Source organism: Syngnathus typhle, linkage group LG4 (assembly GCF_033458585.1).
Source record: "Syngnathus typhle isolate RoL2023-S1 ecotype Sweden linkage group LG4, RoL_Styp_1.0, whole genome shotgun sequence".
NCBI lineage: Eukaryota > Metazoa > Chordata > Actinopteri > Syngnathiformes > Syngnathidae > Syngnathus > Syngnathus typhle.
In genome coordinates this window covers 18,201,281-18,216,776 of record NC_083741.1, presented here as the reverse complement: position 1 = coordinate 18,216,776, position 15,496 = coordinate 18,201,281, and the positions used below count along the sequence as shown (strand labels likewise).

At 41.5% G+C, this 15,496-nt stretch overlaps 1 protein-coding gene across 1 annotated transcript; it reads right to left on the bottom strand.

Moving 5' to 3' along the window:
- Positions 1-12: 12 nt before the first annotated feature.
- LOC133152749 (RNA polymerase II elongation factor ELL2-like) lies at positions 13-15,408 on the bottom strand. Its single transcript, XM_061276626.1, has 12 exons — positions 15,185-15,408; positions 14,914-14,961; positions 7,174-7,301; positions 6,016-6,179; positions 3,414-3,658; positions 2,872-2,996; positions 2,658-2,775; positions 2,135-2,582; positions 1,705-1,756; positions 858-1,029; positions 731-775; positions 13-623 (listed from the first exon to the last, which is right to left on the bottom strand). Exons 1-12 carry the CDS (start codon positions 15,326-15,328, stop codon positions 513-515), a joined length of 1,800 nt encoding a protein of 599 aa, XP_061132610.1. The 5' UTR covers positions 15,329-15,408; the 3' UTR covers positions 13-512.
- Between the last annotated feature and the right edge of the window lie 88 nt (positions 15,409-15,496).

Sequence of the window (15,496 nt, the reverse complement as noted above, 5' to 3'; positions counted from 1 at the left end):
ATGCACAGAACATAATAATAAACATTTGATCTTTGCATCATATATTTTCATGAATTTAAGATGGAGGACTTTATACAAAGCTGAAAATGTTCCACAGCCCTTGAATTAAACAAGTGCATTTCGGGGGGCATAAAAAAAACGCTGCAATTAAACAGTAGAGTTGATAGAGATGAAGGGCTTGTAACTATACAAATATAACATTTTGCTTTCCGTCCCAAAAAAAAAAAGAAATTATAAAAAGAGCAGAAGAGATGAGGCACTAGCAAAGCAGCAGACCAGAAGGCTTTCGTGGAACATTTCAAAGGAGGCAACTCTAATGTGTATTGATAAATCGAACAGGCGCTTCTGGTTACCATTAACATAGCTTCCAGTGTTCCTGATGGATGTTTTTGCTGAGTCGAACATATTTCTTCTTGGACCGGTTTGTGAGAGAAAAAAAAATGCTCGTGGACCTAACATTGTTCATGAAAATCCCTCCGTTGCACAAATCCAACGCAAAGGGAGAGCCGGCGCTACGAGGAGCCCTGAGAGACGTCGTAGTCCACGATGAGCTGCTTGATGAACGACAGTTTCTGGTGCAGATATTCACAGCGCTTCTTCTCTTCCTGGTAACCCGGAAATTTCTGTGCACACAATCGACAAATATTTAGACTGGCGAGAAATAACTGAACATCCTAAATGCGAATAACTACCAAGTATTCTAGATCTGATCTGGATGAATGTTTCTTACTTTTCGATACTTGTTGTATTTTTCTAAAATTTGATCTTCCATCACCTGTTAAAAGTAGAACACAACTTAAGTAAGTTTTTGTATGGCAGCCATAAAATCCATCAACAAAGCAGATGAAGTCACGCACCTTGTGTTCTTTAGTGCCGGGCGACATGCTTTTGATCTTGGACGCGAGCTGAACAAACATGTGAGTGATGGTGGCGATTCGGGTGTGCAGGTCTTTATACTCGTCGTACTCTGCGTTGAAATCTTCCTGGTACCGCTGACGTTGTTCTACGCTTGTGATCCTGACATAGGCGCTGTAAATAGACATTTGATTTAGTGTGTGGCAAAAATTGTAAAATCAGATAAATAGTCACAGAACGCCACTCCGGCTAAAATTATTTCATTTGTGACGTTTTCACTGCACTTCAGAATGCTGCAATTCTATTCTGTGCCACAAGATGGCGGCCTTTGACTAACATATATTTTAAATCCTGCTCCAGTAAACTGCAACGTATTAGGACAGAGCTAACAAAAATAAATACTATAAACAATGTAAGGGTTAAAAAAAAAAAAAACATATAATACACATTAATGTAAAATGTCTTCCATCCAAAATACAAAACAAAGCCTCATATGATTATGCCAACAGATATAACCTAACGAACAAAAAATTTAATTTGAAAATTTACCAAATCGGACACTTTATTTTTCCTTAAAACAACTAACTATGGGACAGAATTGCTTCTCTGCGTCCATTGCTTGCTCCACATTGTTGTATCATACGCCACTCTTTAGTCTTCCAAAGGTGTCACCTAAACTTCAGTTTCATTTCATAGAAATCGAAATATACCGTACTTGCAAGATTGTTTCAAAAAAATAGTTATTACATGCCTCAGCACATCTGCTGACTATTAGTGGAAATGTAATACTCATCATGGATATGGGAAGTTTCAGTAAAATGTAAGAAATCACAACATGTTCAAACTTACCTCACATAATCCGGTTTCTCCACCAAGTCAATGTCATTAGTAATGTCACAATCTAAAAATAAAAAACACATAATAGATTAAGATATTACCAGCATGAGTCAGTCAAGTAACCCCGCAGCGCATAACACTTTAACACGTCCATCTAGGAGACGTAGACGAGTTCAGAGGTGGGAGGCATCAGGGGAGGCGTCGCTTTAGGGAGCTCAAGAGCTGTTGTTGAGTGAGTCGGGAACATAACAGGCCCAACACTCCAGAGAGAGGGAGCTTGGAGGTGCAAACACACCTATGCTTAGGAGATTATGTCGGCTAAGTGTGCTGGGCGGCTACCTATGTTGATTCGGGACCTCAGTGGTGGGGGTAAATTGCGAGAGTTTTGATTGACAGTCTGATTATGACCTTTGAAATGTAATCAAATAAAAAAAAGCCTTACTTCCAAGTTTGTCCTGGTCGTGCTTGAGATCCGGACTGTCCTCTGACCACCTTTTGTCCTGGTGGTCTTTCAACTTTTCCCGCTCCTTGTCTTTATGCTTTTTGGATTTTTTCTTCTTCTGTTGCTGTTGAGCGCAGAGCGACTCAGCCCGAGGTGGCTCGGGGCTCGTCGCTTTGGTTCTGTGCTGATCAGTCACCGGTACGTCTGCGGTGCTTGACACGTTAAGCGCTAAAAGGGAAGCGTGCTGGTGGTCTCCGACATAGCTCCCTGAATTATGATTAGTCCTTTGGAAATCAGGTTTGGCGTGGAAACTAAGAGGCTCGGCGACAGGTGCTCCCTTATTGTTTAAAAGTCCGTTGGTGACTGGCTGCTGCGGCGTCCTGTGATCATTTTGCCTTTGTCTCTTTGCTGCAAGAGGGTGTAGACTGTGCGTAGGCACGGGGCGTTTCTGGAAGATCAACACAGATGCATGATTGAGATCATCTACAAGTGATGAAATCAAACCCAAGCTTTGACTTCTCACCACGAGTGGGTTTTTTGTCAGACTGTGCTGCAGCGGCATTCTATCCCCGGATGGTTTCCCAAAAGATTCATCGGCTTGAGGATTCCTCGAGTGGCCGTGCGCGGGGGGTTGAGACTTCCTGAAAACAGACAGGAACAAAAGATGGAGGAAAATAAACATGAGAGAGTCACATGGGAGAACAGCTGCAATTCTTTTGTCCGCACGTCAAACACACCTCAACAACAACCTGCTAACAAGCTGTCGCTCCTCCTCGCTGTAGCCAGGCCAGTCTCTCCGCACGTACTTGTAGAAGTCGTCTCTCAGGAGGTAGCTGCTATCTTTGGGGTTCACTTTTGCCACCTGAAATACAAGCGACCATTAAACAAACCTTTATTTTCATCTTATTTATCCTTCAATTTTTCCTAGCCCACTGTTGTCATAAGCGATACACTTGTACTCGATCTGATGAGTAACTCTGGATTTCTTCAGAATTGAAATCTGTCCCTAACGGGATGAGACTCTGTTTCTAAGGTTAAAATGATCTACTACAAACTGGAAACAAATTGTCCTGCTCCCAAAACAAACACGTCAGCAGAGATAAGTCGCATTGACCCAATTACGTGCATGCAAACACGCAAGTCTGTAAAAACATGTATGAATGCCATCATTTCTCTTTCAGCTAACAAAACAACAAACTAGAATAAGAAATGAGTTGATCCAATCCGGTTGCAGGTGTACCTAATGAAGTGTCCGATGAGCATATGCTTTTCCTCATACCTCTTCCAATATAGCTCCGAGCTCTGCCTTGTCCTTGGGACCGACCCGTTCTCTCTCCAGCCACAGCAGGAGCTCCGGCTTCCTGTAGGACTTGAGAGCCAGTAGATGAATGATGCGCTCCCTGAGGGGCTTCTGGTGGACCGAGGCCATGCTGCCGCTCCAGCGGCTAGGCGCAGGAGGTTTACAGAAGCTGCCGTCCGACGCGGACACAATGGGCGGCCTCTTATGGATCTTGACGCTTTTACCTGACCAATCGAAAAGGCAAAATGGGAAACGTGTGATGGTAACAATATAAAAATGGATGTGGAGCTTGCAATGACGTGGTGACGTGTTTGTTGAGGATTTCGAGGTCAACCTCAGCTAAGCTTCCATCGTGTATAAAAAGGTTAGCAGCTCTAATCAAATCAAGCTTTTTATAGTCCTCAAGCGTGATGGTGGTTCCAAAAAACATTGCCAGTACAGTTAATAAAAGTTTTACGATGGCACTCTGGAATGGTATTTTTGTGATTTGTAGTGACATTCAAATCAGTCATAAGTGACCCATCATCCAGAATTGTGTTTGGCCGTTAAAGTTCCGCAGAACAACTTCCAATTCAGGATTTATTTTGCTGTCTAATATCAGCTAATTACTCAAATGATCTCAAATATGAATCAAAATTAACACTAATATTTTATTACTTCACGGCGAAGACAGAAAGTCACCGCACGGTAGCTATCACTTTTTCTTCCAAACTAAACAGGACCATTTCAGGCAAAATAAAATGTCACAAAGGCTATGGAGATGTTGTTTACTCACGACATGCACTTTCTTTATATTCATATTTGAAATTATAAAAATTTTTGGCGAACAAAGAAAAGTGCCACAAATAATATCCAGTACACATTTTTCAATGAGCCCAGAGGAGCAGATAAATAAGGCAGAGAAAATTCTCAAAACTACCTGATAATCGTATTTAGCCGCACTGTCTCCATGACGACTTCACCCCCCCAAAAAATTCAGCTATTAGCCTCCAAAGTGCACGCAAGCCATTTGTCTTCCAGGTGAAACTGATCGCTTCAGCAGACAGCTCGTAGGGCATGTTAGGGCACGGACGGGTGGGAGCTATCTCCCCTTGCTAATCCTATTACGCATGAAGCTGTCTTTGGAAGGTCACCGTACGAGCTATGTTATCTGCAAAGTCAGACATAAATCACATTTGCAAAACTTAAGGGAAGAATGAAACAATGAGGAGACCTCTTCTTCAGGTTGTTTAAGAGAAGTTCCTGAAGCTACAAGAGCACAGCTATCATCTTCACCTTAAAAAAAAAAAGTTCATACACAATCTACAAAGGCCAAGTGTGGTCAAAAGCAACCAGTTTGAGCAAGAGTCTGGAGCTCGGCACCACGCGGGGGTCTGATAGTCCTGCCAGGAAAGAAAATTGCGTAACTGCAGCGAGGGTTGAAGTGGAGAAATAAAAGAGAAGAAAGAAGCTGGCAAGTGCATAACTGCACGTTTAATTTATGATGCACGATGCTCATGATTCGTACCATCTGATATTAAACGTCAACGTGTCTTCAGATGTGAGCAATCCCATTGCTTACTTTTTCCTTCCTGATGTACGTAAAAAACATTACTGGGAGTTATGGGCCTATCAAATCAAAATAAGAGGGAATAACTTATGATGACATTTGGATTTTTGCATCTGCAACAATAGTTTAAAGACGCACTCTTCAAATGTCACTCTGGCCAAGTGTCTTTTTTCTTTCAAAAGCCAGATGCTATCGTCAATGGAATTTCACTGGCAAGCAATTGGAAAAGAAAAAGAAAAAAATGCTGGAAAACTGATATCACACCGCAGACATGTGTTCACTGATAAGTGAAATAATAAAAACAGATAACATTTTGACTAACTGAGCACTAATAAAATGTTTGTAGTCATAACATTTGACATCCTATGCAAAATATGTCGAGAATATTCACTGGCATTGAGCAAGAACTAAAATCCCTAAAGGTCTTAGGGGCATCGATGTGCACCGTAGCATAGCTAAGCTAAGCGTAACATAGCACTGTGTAGCATCAGTGGAGGTTTTGATGATCTGTAATCTTTGGGATTTTCCAGTAGAAAGTGAACCATTAAGAATGGCCAAGTTGGGAATTTGGTGAATTCCATTTTCATAAAACATCGATCCATATCCACTATTAAAATCATGGTTGAGTTAGCGCCTATCCCAGGCTGACTGCCGGCCAATCACAGGGCACACGTATGATAAACAATCTATAAACAATTCAATGAACCTAAAATGGAATGTAGCTGCAAAAAGCACATGGAGAGAGCATGCAAACTCCACACACGAGGCCCTGAGCCAAGATTGGAAGCTGAAACTATGAAGCCGACCATCACCCAGCTGCTGAAGGAAATAAAATTGAATCCAATCCAATCCAAGATGGCTTTTGCATTTCATAACTATTTTCCTATAGAAAATCCTGGCACTAAATGAAATGTTCTTGAGTCCAACTGTCACCACTGGAGGATATGTGTATCAAGTCCCTTCGCAGTAATATAAAAACACTGAGGCCCAAAATGACTTTTGGGTTGTGAGTCATTTGAGCTGAACACTCACTGGGATGCGTGGCTCCGGGTTTTATCTCAATGGCCGAACGGCTCCAGCTATCCTTCTCCACCTGAGACATCCTCTCGCGTGTCATCTGGTAGGAGTCCTCGGTGGCGCACACGGTGATCTTGTCCTGGATGACTCCTTGCCCTTCCAGCTGCTGGCGCCCGTCACTGCAAAAACCAACGAGACCGAAAGAAAGCCGCTGAGCTGTAGGAGCTTTAAGCTGTCAACGCCGTCAAGACAAAGCCCAGTGAGCACAGCGGTGTACCGACAGACTTCAGGGCAACAGTGCGGTTTGAAGCTGGAGCTGGCCAAGATGGCCGTTAGCTCGGTCGAACCTGGCTTCAAACAGCTGCCTTGCAAAATTCTTCTAGGACAAAAGTCATGCGTCACACGTGAAATGGCTGGGCTGCTTCATTTGCACGCATGGCTGCACACTTTCTCTTGGAAATATCAACTCACTGGTGGGGCCAAAGCGAGCATACGAGATAGGACGTGCTAAAACGCTGAATAAAAGAATAGAGATTGAATTTCGCTCTTCCCTAAACAAATAGAGGTGCTTGTTTCCTTCCTCTTCGTACTTATTAGAAAATGACAAACAAGACTAGAAACTGAAAATGGGCTTATTTCTGCAAGACAAGAAATCTGATGTGATAAGTGTGCTACAATTTTCAATTGTTCATATTTTTGGACATATAAGGATGTCAGAGACGTGTTATTAAGACACACGGGAAGTGTTTTGGACAGGGATGGTAAAAACAAAAATCAAATAAAAATACAATAAATAAAGTAAAAAATAAATAATTAAAATAATTTAAACAATTAAATAAATAAATACATAAAAGACATTTTCTGACCGTGTTCAACCTTGAGAGAGAAAATAAATAATTTAAATAAATCATAATTAAATAATAAATAAATAAATAAATAAATAAATAAATAAATAAATAAATAAATAAATAAAGGAAGAAAGAAAGAAAGAAAGAAAGAAAGAAAGAAAGAAAGAAAGAAAGAAAGAAAGAAAGAAAGAAAGAAAGAAAGAAAGAAAGAAAGAAAGAAAGAAAGAAAGAAAGAAAGAAAGAAAGAAAGAAAGAAAGAAAGAAAATACATTTTCTGACCGTGTTCAACCTTGAGAGTACTCCCTGCATTTCTTCGGCTTCCTACCTTGAAACATACTGATGGATGCAGTCAAAGCTGGCCTGCGGCTGGTCTTTACAGTCGCTGGATAAATAGAAGGAGAAGACCCGAAGCGCATTTGGCGATTCTGCTGTGGGAGCTGGGAGCTTAATGTACTGTAAAGGAAAGGAGGGAGAAAAGCTAAATTCGGTGAATTGAAAACAAAAAGCCACCTATACATGCAAGGTCTGTTGGAAAAGCTAACAATAACACAAAGTCTGTTCAGAACAAGCCGACTCAGCGTTTGTGAGCTTCACTTCATTCTTATCAGCCAGCTGCACAAGTCTTGACTTGCAGGATTTTGCAAGTCTTTCTATCAAATTTCATGTGGTTTCCTATGAAAGTTAACTCGCAGGTGGCTCATCTCAGCATGTGACATAACACTTTAGAACTGTGTACTATTTATCGCTGCCGTACACTGCTTGTGTATAGGGTTAATCCCGGATGTGTTTTTTAAGAGACAGAGGTCAGAAAACATTTGTTACTGAACCACTGTTACGTCTGCATTCTGTGATTGATTCATTTTCGCAAGCAATTAGTCAGAGTACACGGTGCACACAAACTGAACAGAACATGAAGGTTCACCACAACCGGTCAAGATTTAAAAACATCATTATGTTGCTTTGAGTACTTTTTTTTTTTTTTTTACCTTTATCACTGAATTTAAGACATCAGACTTAACCAATTAACTTTAAATGAGCCGAAAAAAAATTGTTGACCTGAAGGAATAACTAAAAAAAAGTACCGAGAGAAAAGCATGCGAGGGAAGCATGTGACTAATCTTTGGTGCTGTTGTTTATATTGGCGCAGAGTAAAAGCACAAGAGCTAAACACATTGCAAACGTTCATAAGGCATTAGGCAGTTGTGCAAAGGTCACCTTACTGGCACACCAAAGGTTTGTGAATAACTATTGTAAAACTTCCCTATTAGAAAAAAAAAAGGAATTTAAAAAATGTGTGGGTGGTAGTTAGAGCAAAAATATGTGGTGTGGAAAAATGCCATTTTATAGGAGGACAGCAGTCCGAGATCCACTCAGCTATAAAACCGTGCTGGCCTTGTTAAAAAAAACAGCCAGCCTCTCTAACTGGGAGCACATGGCCCCACGTGATTTATTTGGAGAGGCAGTGAAGAGAGTGCGGATAGACATGTCGACGCTAGACAAGAATTGCGGCTAAGCCATCCGTATCAAACCCAAGGCCCGGGGGCCAGATACGGCCCTCACGTCATTTTATGTGGCCTGCGAAGACAAATTGTGCATTCACTTTATGTGTCGATACGAAAATGAAAATTTTCTTCACTTTTAAAAACTACAAATATTGCTAGCAATTTTTATTATCATTCATCTTCTATTTTTTTTTTTTTACTAGATTCTGATCCCGAAGCTAGGCGTTGACAGTCATAATGGCCCTCCGAAAGAAACTGAGTACAATGCGTGAGTTTGACACCGCTGGTCTAAGCGCAATGTTATTTTTAATTTATCTGATTTAGGGTCGGGGTCAACCTCAAGAAGTAATCAATTAGACCATGATGATTTTATCTTGAGCCGTCAAACCTCATCCCCACTTATGACCGCCACCACGGAGATTACATTCGGCACTTTTTGCTTGTTAGTGGGATTACACACAAAAATGTTAATTCTGGAAATGGCATTAATGTGCTACAATAATCTGCAGTGATCAGTAGAAACAAAGCACTGTGCTCGTTTTTTTTCTTTACCATGACTAACTACAGGCGTAATTACGTAATTTTCATTTTCACTCAATTTTGCAGTTTAATATGAATGGAGATTTTACGGAGCTTGATTTTTTATTTTATTTTTTTAACCGCCACAACAATTACAAAAACATATTGTTTCAACTTGAGAGTGCAGGAAATCATTTTATGATACAGTGACTGGTTAGGTCTGTAACCTGCATCGTTAAGGAAAGTGGGAGGGGATGCTACACTTCACACTGCGGGAGGTCGTTTTTTTGTGATGGGGGAATGAAAGAAAGGCATGCGCCCATCATGTACTTCACGTTAATCGTCCGACCACAATCTGGCCTAGCATTCAGAGCACCACTATTCTGTAGTGGAAATGTTTACAAGAGGAGTTCACACAATTAGATGAAAGCCATTTGAATCTGGGTCATATAGCCTTCACTCGAATCTTTCACATTCAACATTTAAAAAAAAATGCTGATTGGACAACATTTATTATTATTATAGTCTGCTATTTGTTGTCATTTTAATGCTAGTAAAATCTTTGGTCACAGTCCATTGGTTGGTTGGCCCCAGGGTTTGACTGATAATAATCATACAAATGATACTATTTTGGTTTTTGATAGACTTCCTTTTCCCCCATTTAGAGTAATCAAGCTCTCCAGATAAACATTGTGACCCTTTTGTAAGGACGTGGAGGAGACTTGGCGCTGGTCGGCAGAATAGTCTCATGTGGCTTGCTGGCGCAATCTGCTCACTGTTGAACTCTGCTAAATGAAATGATGTTTTTTTTTCCAAGTCATTTCCGACACTACGTCTTCTGCGACCTTCGAAGTGTTAAAAACCACCACAGTGACATAACGTTCTCCAAAGATCTACGGATCAGAAGATTGTTTCTGGCACAAGCCCCTTACAAAACATGTGTTGCCGCTCCACTTTAACTAGGCGCTAAAAACAGTGGACACAGCTAATCCATTTCCATCCTTCCCTGGGTTGGAAGCATTACATGAGCGGCAACATCAAGCAGAAAGAATTATTTATGAAAATTACTCATCTTCCAAATGAAGTGGGCACGTTGAAGGGCAAAAATCTAAAAATGAGTATTCTGATTATATACGGACATAAATTTCAATGGAATTAGCCGTGAGGAAATTTTTATTTCTACAGAAACGGTATTGGTTTCAATCTCAGTCAGTCATCAGAAATGTCTTGGCGTACCGGACAGGAAAAGGCTCCTTTTCCTGGCGTTATCAAACTATAAAGTTGATGGAACAAAAACTGTGAGAGACTGCTGTCGGTGCACCGGGCTTAAGTTTCCTGCGAGCTTTGAGTTGAATGTGGTGTCGGGGTGTAGAACTCATGCAGCCTATTGTTTCCATATCCTCTGCAGCCTGAGTAATGGCTTTCTGAAAACAGGCCGTCTTTTGTTCCGGCCTCCTGGACTCCAGAGCCGTGGCAGTGCCTCGCCTCTCTGGTTCGATGGGGGAGAAAGGAGGTGGGAGAGAAACTTGTCGCCACCACCGCTGTCTGTTAGCAGCGGGAGGCGAGCCACCCTCGGCTGGATTCACAATACACGCGCCCCACGTGTGACTGCGTGTGTTAATCCAGCGTGAGCAACTGAGCTTTTCTTGCTAGGGTGTAATCAACATTTCTGCCAGTCGCAAGGCCGAGGAGGAGCAAAGCAAAAGGCTGAGCTCTCAGTGACACACAAGAAAAAGCAGGTCATAAAAAAAACACACACACACACCAGACAGCCTGGCTGCCTCCTCATCCTCGCCGCTGGCAAATAAACTCCTCGTCTCAGCCCAACAAAAGAGAAGATTTGTTCCCAGGACTACTAGTTGCCATTTTGGGCTGAGCATAGCCTCTCCCTTGACCCCTTTGTAGGGTCATCACGCATTTTGCTAGCTTAGCTGGGTTTTACCAAACTGTACAAAAAGGTGGCAGTGTTTGTTTGTGTGAAAAATTAGTAGTACCGTAATTTTCGGACTATAAGTCGCACCACCCATAGAATGCCCAAAAAAGTGAAAAAAAAACCATATATGTATATAAGTCGCTCCTGAGTATAAGTCGCCCCCCCACCCAAACTATGAAAAAAAAAACCGCGACTTATAGTCCGAAAATTACGGTAATTTAACAGTGGAACTATCACACACAGATAAAAAATACATTTTTGCTGCAATGACCCTGAAGTTTTAACATTTGGAATGTGACCAAACATTTCTGGAAAAATATTCCAAATAGTCAAAACTGCACGTGTGCTTTTCATTTTCCTTGGCTTTTGGTGTTTAGCGGGATGATGTCACAGCATCTATAGTAATAAAGTGCTGATTCACGTAAAAATTTAATTTATTGTGATATAGGAAAGTGGTATGCATATCTCTGAACTGGCTGCTCAGTAAAAAAGTCAACAATGGTTATAAAATAATTAGTCGTTGAAATGAAGCTTCGAATTTGCTTCACAAACCAGTTGGAATATATTTTGACTCCTCAAGATGGCAGGATTAGTTGAACATCGGGGTGAACGTACACTAACTTGCCATTTCTTAAACGCTTTTATTCAAACAGTGCCATCTAGAGGCGTCGAAAAATACAACTGGTTCATAACGCACATATGAAGCTTCATTTTCCCATCACTATAAAGAATACAAGTTCGTAGTCGTATTCAGTCATGCTACACGGTATGAGGCAGGCCTAAAAATAAAAAGGTTTTAAGCTTTATAATACAAAAACTTTTTCCAGATAAAGTAAAAAATTCCAAGACTGTGACATAATCCAGAGTATGCACAGTTTTTAAAACAGCATAGTGATTGTGTAATGTTATTTACCAGCTACCACAGTAAAGTAGCTTGACTTAATTTGACCCAGTTTTGCATGACTAATTGTTTATCTCTATTTTATTATGGACTTATTTTTAATATCTCAGTCGGTTGGGTCCGCGGCTGGTGTCGCTTGCTCAGATTCACATGCTGGGTGATTAATGCGAATGCCTCCGGCGGGAGACGGTGCATGTAATCAAGACTGAGCTTGTAATCACCTTCCATTTGCAGTTTTACAGAGACAAAGCCACAAGCTCCAATGCTGCAGGGGAGTAGGAGTCGGGAAGCGTCCTTGAGATTTCCCCAAAACCGATGCCAAGAAGAATTTGTCTCTGGCAGGTGCTCGAGGCCAGACTGTCAACTTCAACAAATTGTGGGTCAGCGCAACCCCCAACCCACCCCCGTGTGGCCCCCAAGCAAGGCCGGCTCTACACATACTTTGACACGTGTGTGTGGCAGGGAAACAAGCAGCCTTTTATACCTCCTGAGCCAGCACCCTGGATTTTCACATGAGAGAATTAAACGGGACGCGATTCTTGTAAGCCAAGATGAACTGCTTGATCACACACAGAAGTCATTTTTCCACCATCTCAGTGGTCACTGTTGTTGGAGGAATGCCAGTTTTCTCCAAGAGCAAGGAATCCTTCAACCCAAAATTCACTCCACTTGCATGCTCACAGGATCCATTCGGCATGTGACGTGTTCAAATACTGTACAAAGAAATAGAGTGTAACATTCAAGTTCCCCTCAGGGGGACAATAGAATTTGTTGTTTTGCCTTCTGCTGCTTCCAGCCACTTTGGTTATTCAGCACTTCCTGTAACCATCAGCTATCATCAGATAAGGAAAAAAAAATCAAAACTTTGTTCCACTTGCATAACTTTGAGCCGCTTCTGCTCCGTTACATGCACAGCAGGGATTTTTTTTTTTTTTTTTTTTAAACCATGGTGCTCAAGCCTATGAAAAAGAACCCACCAGGACGGAGTACAGTCCATTGCATCTGTACTGACTGTAATCCATTAGGACGAGGAAGTCAATTCATTGTGGGTGACAAAACACAGGCCGCATTCCCTTGCTCCTTGTTATTCAAATGAGAGGCAAGGAAACACACACATGGTTCCCCCCAGGGGATTTCAGCTGATCTTGCCAGGCTAAAGAGCGCTGTACAATGGGCTGGGGGGGGGGTGGGTGTTGCGGGAAATGAATAAACTCATGCCTTTAAAACGTTGAGCACAAAAACAAGAAGCAAACACATCAAAACACGCCAAGGCAAAATGAAACTGGTTATTTGTTGACTTTACGACTGGACCATGCACTGCAACAGGTTGTATTACTCGTCCAAAACTAGCATTAGGTCTTAACAAACACAGACGAGAGCATTGTTATCGACTCTGCTAATACGCTCCTCTGCCGCCTACTAACACAAAAGCATGCACGTTTGAGTCAGTCGAGACAGAGAGAGCTGACGCAGTCATGCAGAGTATTATGGCTCCTAATTACCTCGAAACATTCATTTGGTTAATGACTGTGACGAAATTCCCGTCATCCAGTTTCCATCACAATAACAAAGGAGGGAAACTACAGATAAAAAAACACCACGAGCATTTACATCAAACAGGTGTCCAATTGTGGTGCATCCAGTTAAGTCATACATATTAAAAAAAAAATCGGAAAAAAATTGTGCATGGAGCCATGAACTGCAGTAACATTAGTCATTTTTTAAAGAGGATAAATAAGTAGGTCTGTAACTACTTTCACATACTGTCTACATGTTTTGCTGCACCGTTTGTGACAACATTACTATTATGTTAGCATCAAGCTAGTAGTTAAAAATAGTTATGTTTAATTTACATATAGAATATGCAAATGTCTGATGTTTAATGCTACATTTTAATTGGGTAGCTAGCATTAAACACCTCTCTTTTTAATCAAGATTTGATCACTTTGCCAAACTGCTGCTTGTTCTGAGTTGAGTTCACTCTCGGGTCTGCACACAACTACACTAATAAATATTATGAAAGTGTTTAATGATATTAATAATTGGGGCATGTAGACACAACTAGTTACCAGTCATGTCCAGACAGGAACATTGGCAAGCTGCAGCTATTTCCCACCAACGTGTGTAATTACTGAAAAGTAAAACATTCCCTGAGGTCAAAACTGTAGCTATCCCTGACGACACGCAGTCTACACACAAACACAGATATGATCTAGTGGTGCTTGCTGCAGATTCTGGATTATTGGAAACCCTCCCTCTTCTTCCTCCCCCTCTTAAAAAAAAAAAAAAAAGTTTCTAACCAAGCGTAAACACCCGCTGTGAGCAACATTAACTTCCCACGAGGCAATGCGACCAATGTGCGTCATGGGGGGGGGGGGGGGGGGGGGGGGCTGTCTTTTCGCTTGACACATGAATGCTCCCCACTGCATTTGTGACTCAGAATGTGAAAGTTTGTGTGTGTCACTCACTCCCTGTCACTCCACAGTACCTAGCCTGACCCAATAACCTGCAAGCTTCCTATGTGCTGTAAGCATAACCCCCCATTATGGATCATTACAGCACATACAATATATGCCAAAGTCTACTTTGCAGCTATACAATAGCGGGGAAAAAAATGGCCTTGATCATATTTTAAAATGTAGCTGAGGGCGTTGTTTTTTGCTGACGGGGAGGAAGCATCGATCATTGTCATTTTTTCGTACAATATCAAACAATATTATTAAACTACTAATTAAAATAAAGTACAAAGTCGTCTCATGGACAAATACAGAAAAATAAACAACAAAAAACATTATGGAGGCAAAATCTACTCGATTAATAAAATGGCAAACTCAGATATGCGATAAGATCCCATATAATGATCCATCTGCGGGTGCTGCGATCAATATATCATGGTTGTTATTTATTACATATGACAACTTTACATTTTTGAGCTTAGCAAGCATTGTGAAAGTTGACACGCTTGATCTGCTTTCGAAGGCCACATGAAATGACATGGTTGGCCAGATCTGGCCCCCGGGCCTTCAGTTTGACATTTATACTTTATATAATAGATGGGGTTTTTCAAAATGTATATGAATGGTACATAAACAAATAAACTAAAATTAAAAGTTGTAATTTATCCCAATGTGGTAAAAGGAAGTCGTACGAAAATATGACTTGGTTTGGAGATTTTCTTTTTTTTTAAAATAGAAATTAACATGTCCTTACCCCTTGACTGCCCTCGAAACAGATAGTCGGCTCACTTGGTAAATTAGCCTGAGTGAAAGAGAGAGGAAAAAAAAAACATTTAAACAAGCGCGTGTATACGATGATGGTCTCTCATTAGGCGCGTCTCGCTTGTAAAGTTAAGCGCATAGTGCTGACGGATGACACAAACATATTTTGAGATAAAAAGGTAGCAATTAAGATAATAAAGCCAAGAAAAGAACTTGTGACAAGTGTGCGTGTGTTGGGTATGCACGCGCCGCGCCACAGGTACCTTGAGGTTCTGGTAAGCCTCCAGCGCTCGAATGGCGGTGTCGGTGAGCTTGACGTGGTAAAGTGTCCGGTTGGGTCCGAGTTTGCTATTGCTGTTTTTCCCGCACGACAGCCCGTAACGTCGGTCCTGCCCGAGCGAAGCCATCACTGGCTCTCCCTTTCGGAGTCCGCTCGGCGAATTAATGCAGTCTTTCCCAAGTAACGCTCAAATCGGGTGACGTCAGCCTACGTTACAAAGTGGGCGGGGCTATGATGACGACGTCAGTTGATGCACTCGCCTCGCTCTTTTAATTGCTTTGCTGACAAGGGCCAG